Source organism: Pteropus alecto, unplaced genomic scaffold (assembly GCF_000325575.1).
Source record: "Pteropus alecto unplaced genomic scaffold, ASM32557v1 scaffold8, whole genome shotgun sequence".
NCBI classification, from domain to species: Eukaryota; Metazoa; Chordata; class Mammalia; order Chiroptera; family Pteropodidae; genus Pteropus; species Pteropus alecto.
Window position 1 is genome coordinate 23,452,785 of NW_006494609.1, and position 6,921 is coordinate 23,459,705.

Genomic DNA, 6,921 nt, shown 5'->3' on the forward strand with positions numbered 1-6,921 from the left:
CGCCTGCGGGATCGCATTCCAAGTGCGGGCTGCGGCTCAGGCCTCGCCCTGTGGCCTCGGGCGCGGCTTGTGCCCTCGCTAGGTGATGCTTGTCTCCAAGGGCACGCGACAGGGTTCGGGAGGTAGGGGACACCCGGATCTCCTTTCTGGGAAGGTCTCGCCGCCACCCCCTCCCATCCCACACAGACCAAGATCGCGAGCTGCTTCGATGGCATCCTGGAGCAGGAGCAGAGCCGCTGGAAGGACGCCGAGGCGCCCGACGTGATACAGGGCCGCTACCACACGCCGCTGTCCGTGGACGTTCACATGGTGCGGCTGCGGCGCGCGAGGGGGGCTGAGGAGGGAACGTGTGTTTGGCCGCAGCCGGTGTTTGGTCTCCTTGGAGGTGGGGACACCCAAAGTTATAAAATTCGGTCCTAACCTTCCCTCCCCATTAGCGGGGAGCCTGAAGCTGCACGTGGGGCGGGACGGGGGACGCTGGTCGCATGGCCAGGCTGGGAGCGCCAGAGCGCAGCTTCCAGCTTGGCAGGTGGCCATGGTGTACCCGGGTAGTTGGGAGGGTTGACCCCCAGGTGGGGGCCACTGGAAGCTGAAGCTGAGACTGTGAGACAGAGCAGGGCGTGCTGAGCCACTAGGTGGGGGCTGGGGGCATTAGGTGCAAGGGTTCAGACTCTCGCTCAGCGCGTGGCATCACTCGCAGCTGGTGGCAGAGCACGTGAAGGCGGCCAGGGCCATCTCCGCGGAGCTGGAGGCCACCACCTTGAAGATATGCGCGCGCGAGCTTGGCCTCTTCGTGCCCAGGTGCGGGCGCATCCTCTGCCTGGGTGGGGTGGGTGGAGCGGCCGGATCACGGTGTGGACGGTGGTCGTCCCTGGGGGAGTCGGAGATCCCGGGACACGTCGGAGGGAGGAGCCTCATCATAAGGCTGGAGGTCTGCGTGGGGACTCGAGGAGGGAAGGGCCAGGGGGAGGTGGGTTATAGAGCGACGGGAAGGCTCCCCAAGGCTTCTGCGTACCCTGCTCCCAGGTTTGAAAAGGCTTTTCTGGAATCGGAAGCAGTGAACGAGCTGCACCTGGGCGCTAACATCAACGCCTGCGAGGAGCTCAGGTGGGTCTCTCCTGCTCCTCCTCGGGGCGCGGTGCCGGCGCGGCCAGCAGGGGGCGCGCGAGCTCCAGAAACCGGGACGCAGATGGCTCTCGGCTGCTGGCGCGCGCGCAAAGGAAACAAATTTGGACACAGGCGTTTGGGCGGACGTCCCAGGTGGCCTCCAGGAACGCACCCCCCAACGCCTGTCCCCGCTGTGGGGTCTTTCCTCGGCGGGACTGAATCCCTGGAAGGGGTGCAGGGTATTTCAAGGCTGAGCAGAGGCCGAGAAGTTACAACCACCCCGGTTTCCTGCCCAGTCCATCCCTGCCGCTCTGGACTCCATTGTTTTCCTCCTTTCATCCCAGCCAGACTTCTTTCCTTTTAAGACACCCCCTTTTTCGGGACGCCCTCCATTACATTCCACCTGAGATATACTGGGGACGCGGCCTGGATCCCTCTGTCCCCAAGAGACAGAGGCCCTGCCTGCAGGCTGGCAGTGGCTGCCCACCTTATGTGTCTTTAACCTCACACCAAATGTCAGGGGCCCCACCTCGCTGGGGTGCACCAGCTGCTGCAGGGCAGCCAGCGGCTACGGGCACAGACTCAGCCATCCTGGGTTCCGATCCCAGCTCTGCCACTCGCTGGCCGTGTGCCTTGAGATAAGTCACGTCCCTTTTCTGTGCCTCTTTTCCTTTTCTGTCAAGTGGAAATCAGAGCACCTGCCCCTAGGACTCAATGCCTTAGAACAGCGGTCCCCAACTTTTTTGGCACCAGGGACCAGTGCTCCTATGAGAATCTAATGTCCGATGATCTGAGGTGGAGCTGAGGGGGTGATGCTAGCGCTGGGGAGCGGCTGCAGATACAGGTGAAGCTTCGAGGGCTCTCGGGCCCCTCACCTGTTGTGAGGCCCGGTTCCTAATAGGCCACAGACCAGTACTAGGTCCACAGCCCAGGTGTTGGGGACCCCTGCCTTAGAAGACTCCGTTTATATTCGCTCTTTGTGAGTACTTGTGATATGCCAGGCACTGTGCTAGGGCTTTATCTGTCGGATGCATTTCATCCCAAGTGTGACATCCCAGAGTACAGATGGGAAAGTGGAGGTTCGGGGGGGGGAAGTGCCACTTGTCCACAGTCACATGGCCAGTATGTGCTGGACCTGGCACTTGAACCAGGCCTGTCTGAATCCAGAGCCTGACCACGAGGAGGCACTATTTCCCTAACATTCCCTTGTCCCTAATCTGCGCCAGGCCCATCAATTCAGCCCCCGGGAACATTCCCATCTTCCGGTAGGCAGCCTCTGGCCAGCCCCCGATGGAACGTTAGCCTGCCCTTTTCCGTCCCCGAACCAGGGACTGGGCATAGCTTAGTCCTCAGTTTCCTCAACAGTGAAATGGGGACATCGTCACCTTCAGGGAGGCAGTTATAAGGCTCAGAGGAGGGCCCTTTTGCCAGGCACGCTGTGCTGCACGGTCCAGGATGGATGGAGGTTTGGACCAGAGCTGTCACAGAGTGGCTCTGCCATGCACTGGGGCCACCACCAGCATCCCTCTGACCTACCCCTCGATGATGGGCCCCTGGGGGTTTGGTGCTGTCACCTCACTTGACTCTGCTACTGCCATGCAGTAGGGCCACCACCAGCATCCCTCTGAGCTACCCCTCGATGATGGGCCCCTCGATGATGGGGGTTTGGTGCTGTCACCTCACTTGACTCTGCTCCCAGGGTTACTACACCGCGTGGCTGCAGGGGCTGCCTTTCACACTATAGTCTAAGTGAATGAATGGAGTTGGTGCGGCACTAGCCCGCATGGCTGTATGCTGGGCTTTGTCCCCCAGCCTGCCCCACCTTGCCGCTCCCCAGGACCAGTCTTCTGGCCAGGTTCCCGGGAACTTTTGCGGAGCTGGAGAAGCCCCTGGCGGCGACCATCTGCACCTTCCAGAAGCAGCTGCTCCTGGCTTTGCAGCGCGATGTGCAGGTGCGTGGCATGGGCCCTTCTCTCCCCGCTTTACACACCCAGCAGGTGCTCCCCGGGCCCTGGAACCTGGGGGTCCGAGTCAGAGCTTTCATCTACCCCAGGGGCAGTTTCAGGCGTTGTGTCTTGGGGGTGGTCAGGAGATCCAGACAAGTTCTCAGCTGAGCAGGACAATTAGTCTCCACTTCTTGGAGACAGAAGGCCCAAGGACGCAGGGCCAAGGACTCAGCACCTCCCCAGGGCTCCTCCAAGCAAGGCCGGGCCAGAGGCTCCAACTCACACTGTGCCCCTTGGAGCTCAGGGCACATAATTTGTGGTAGGAGAGGAGATGTCACTAGGGTACCCTGTCGAGAAGTCAGATAGTCCCCTAGAGTTTCTTCCTATTGACAGATTGTCCCCAGGCCTGAAACACCCGTCAGGAGCCGCGTGCTGGGCTCTGAGGGAAGGGTCTGGTGGCTGGGGAGGACGCGGTTGGACAGTCCCCACTCCCACCCTCGCCCGCAGCCACTCTTCAGGGTCCTGTGCACCAAGGCCTGGCTGACTCAAGATGCACTGCTGCCCATCATGGAGAAGGTGTTGGCCTTCACCAGCCAGCTGGAGCTTGTGGTCCCAGCCCGGGCACAGGTAACTGAAAGGGGCCGGCGCCTGGTGGGGACATGCCCGGCCAGGCTGCTGGGCCTGACCCCGCCCCCGCCCCTGCCGTCCAGGAGATTCTGCAGGAGGTGCACCGCTACGTGGTCCGGGAGTACCTGGCCCAGGCGCTGAGGCCGCAGGAGCGGCTCCGGGGCGTGGAGCGCATGGCCTGCTCCCAGAAGATGGCCCTTGATGCCCAGGCCATTGACGGAACCTTCCAGCGCCTGGTACCTGCAGCCATGGGCCCTTCACTCACTGTTCTCACTTCTGCTTGGTCCCTGCAAGAGCCCAGAGCATAGCCCAGGGCTCTGGGGAAAGCGGAGGCCTCCACCCCGCACCGGCCGGAGAGGGGCGGGGCCTAGTGGGCGGTGCTTTGCGTAGCTGGCTTACATTTTGTGGGGTGCATGGGGAAAGAATGAGGGTCGCAGCCGCATCTTCTGGACTGGACGGGCTCAGTGGAGCCGAGGTACCCTCTCCCTGCACAAACACCCCTCATCCGGCCTGCTGGTCCCCCACTTGAGTGACTCCAGGCAGGACCTCCCCGCTGGGGCCTCGCTTTACCCATATGAGCAGAGAGTGAAGACACTGTGCTGCACTTGGAGAGATGCCAAACGTGCTGTGGCGAGTCTGCGTGCCAAGCCCCATGTCCCCTTCCGTGGGGCTGCAGTGGGGGCCGCAGGAGAAGGGCCAACAGCACACTAATGGACGGGTTGCGGGCAGGCTGCAGAGGTGGCAAAGGGACTCCTGGGGAGATGGCCAGCCCTGCATTTGTCCCCCTGCCTCTGCAGGGCTCTGGGGCCACGTGGTTGGGCCCAGCGATCCCGTGTGTGGCGGACATACTGGGTGAGACCTACAAAGAGGACATCCAGAGGCATTTGGAGACGCTCATCCGGAGCTACCCCGACATCAGGTCTGCGCCCCACCTGCCCCCACCCCGGGCTCTGCTGGAGGGCCAGGGGGCCGTGGGGCCTGGGATCTGTGCCTCCAGCAGGGTCCTGGGGGCTGTAGGTGGGCGGGTGAGGAGCCCCAGGAGCCCATTGGGGGTGGGGAAGCCAGGGAACCGGGCTGCTCCCCCCTCGTAAGCTCTTCCCTGCAGTCCTCGTTTGGTCTCGTGGTGGGGTGGGGGAGCCCTGGAGTCTGAGCGGGCTTGGGGCCCCTCATCAGAAGTCCAATGGTGGAGACATGTCCCCGGGAGTTTGGGGGGAGGTGTGACCCCACCTCCGAGAGAAAGCCCTCTCTGGGAACTCCTGCCAAGAGGAAGGAGGCTTTGATCCCGGGTCGTCCTGGGGTTTGGGTGAGTCATCGAACTTGTGGAAATCCGGGTCTGAATTTCTCCACAGGCCTGGGAGATTCCAGGATAGGGGTGGGCGCAGAAAACCCGGTGTTCTCTCCCTCTCTGGCCCCGCGGCCAAGCCCGGGGAGATTTCCCAGGCCTGGCCCAGCTGTCTTTCTGCCTTTGACTCAGAGTGATTGTTCACCTTGCAACACAAAGCAACGCTCTGGGGCTCCCCTCCTGGCCCCTCTGTGTCCACCCCCCCTCTGCCGCCCCACCCTCCCAGGTTCCTGGGGGCGGTGCTTAGAGCCCTGAAGGGGTGCTTGGGCTGCGAAGCGGTGACTAGCTTCTAGCGACGCCCTTGGGTGCTGGCCTCCCGCCTCCACGCGGTGCCCTTCTGGCTGCAGCCACCAGCACGGGGCTCACACGAGCATCCGGAGGTCCCCTGACCCTGACCGCCCCCTGCAGGGCCACGTCGCCCCCTCCCTCAGGCCGTGTTTCTGAACTTCTGCACGGGGTCTCACCTGTCCAGCGGGCCCCTTCCCGTCTCCACCTGGCAGGCACCCTTCAAGTACCAGCCAGCCCCTCCGGCGGCTCTGCTCCTCATTCCCAGCCCCTCTCAGACCAGGCTCCAGGAATGTGGGTGCCCTCGCACGTCCATCCTGAGCCAGGGGTTCCCTCCGCCTGGGATGCGGGGTCCCTGGAGGTGCTGGGTCTTCAGCAAAGGCCCCGTGTCTCTGCAGACGGGACCACGTGCTGGCCATCCTGTCCCTGCGCCGCCTGGGCCACCGGCGGAACCAGCGCCTCCTGCAGCACGCCCAGGACCTGCTGAGGGCTGTGGCCAAGGCCGGGGACTCCGGGACCCATGGGCGCCGCGTGCTCTTCCAGGAGATCAAGGTGCCCCCATCCGTGGACATGCTCATGGCCTGCATCTAACTGCTCCCGGTCCAGAGGGGAGCCCACCCCAGGCAGGGGCTGCAGCAGGTGTAGGGTCAACCACGTTCCCGCAGGCCCCGAACCCGGAGCTGGGAGTCCAGGGAGGCATGCTCAGCCCCGCTCCCAACCCTGAAGCCCAGAGTCATGGTATTTTTGTCCTCTGCCAAGCACGCTGCTGGGCCAGGAGTGGCAGCCACAATAGAGGCATTTCAGGCATCTGTGGGGGCATGTGTGGGAGCCAGGGCCTCCCTCCAACACTGCATCAGAGAAGGCCTTCCCGCCTGAGTGTCCCACACCACTCCCAGTCTGAAAGCAAACAACAGAGTATTTATTTTTTAAATAAACATGAATTAAAATGGTGTACCCCCAAGTGGGGTGCAGGACCAAGCTGTCTGGGAGCAGGAGGCCTGGGTCCCCGGGTCCAAGGAGCCAGGCCGGAAGGCTCTGTCGCGCCTCCATGTAGTGAACGGCTCTCTTCTGCTTATTGTATCAGTGGGGAGACCACAGCTGTGGCTGCAGAGCAAACCGGGCTCAGACCCCGGCGCCCTGCACTGCTCGCCTCACGTGCCAAGCGATCCTCCCCCGGCAGAGGCGGGCACTGCTCTCTCCTGCTCCAAGCAGGCCTGGGCCCCTGGGAGCCCAGAAAAGGCCCAGCTTTGCCCTGCACCGTCTGGTGTCTGGGTTAGATGCGAGACGGACTTCTCAGCAGTGAGAGTTGTAGGGTTGCTGGGCTCCCGGCACTGTGGGGGGTGGGGGGGGCGGGAAGGAGGGCGGCGACCTGATAAGTGTCAGCTCTGGAGATGGAGCTGCAAAAAGCTCACTGCAGTGTGCACCTGCCCCCCACACCACACCACCCCCGTCCTTGTCTCATGAAAAGCTGGCACTGAAATCTGGCTCCTGCCAGCTGGTGGGGCTGACCGGAAAGCTCATTTGCATTGGCAGCTTTGGGCCGGCCGAGGAGGCCCGGCTTGAGATGAGGGGATGTACAGGGAGACACTGAAACAGGCGGGATCGGTGCCACCC

The 6,921-nt window shown here is 63.0% G+C and overlaps 1 protein-coding gene across 1 annotated transcript in view; it reads left to right on the top strand.

Moving 5' to 3' along the window:
* Window positions 1–6,628, top strand: part of EXOC3L4 (exocyst complex component 3 like 4) — a 14,035-nt gene extending 7,407 nt beyond the window's left edge. The window contains exons 5-12 of the mRNA XM_006925591.3: window positions 187–309; window positions 701–801; window positions 1,027–1,107; window positions 2,945–3,059; window positions 3,561–3,680; window positions 3,764–3,916; window positions 4,478–4,599; window positions 5,706–6,628. Of these exons, the coding sequence (XP_006925653.1) occupies window positions 187–309; window positions 701–801; window positions 1,027–1,107; window positions 2,945–3,059; window positions 3,561–3,680; window positions 3,764–3,916; window positions 4,478–4,599; window positions 5,706–5,898 (1,008 nt within the window). The 3' untranslated portion in view covers window positions 5,899–6,628. The remainder of the gene's footprint in view (window positions 1–186; window positions 310–700; window positions 802–1,026; window positions 1,108–2,944; window positions 3,060–3,560; window positions 3,681–3,763; window positions 3,917–4,477; window positions 4,600–5,705) is intronic.
* Window positions 6,629–6,921: the final 293 nt, after the last annotated feature.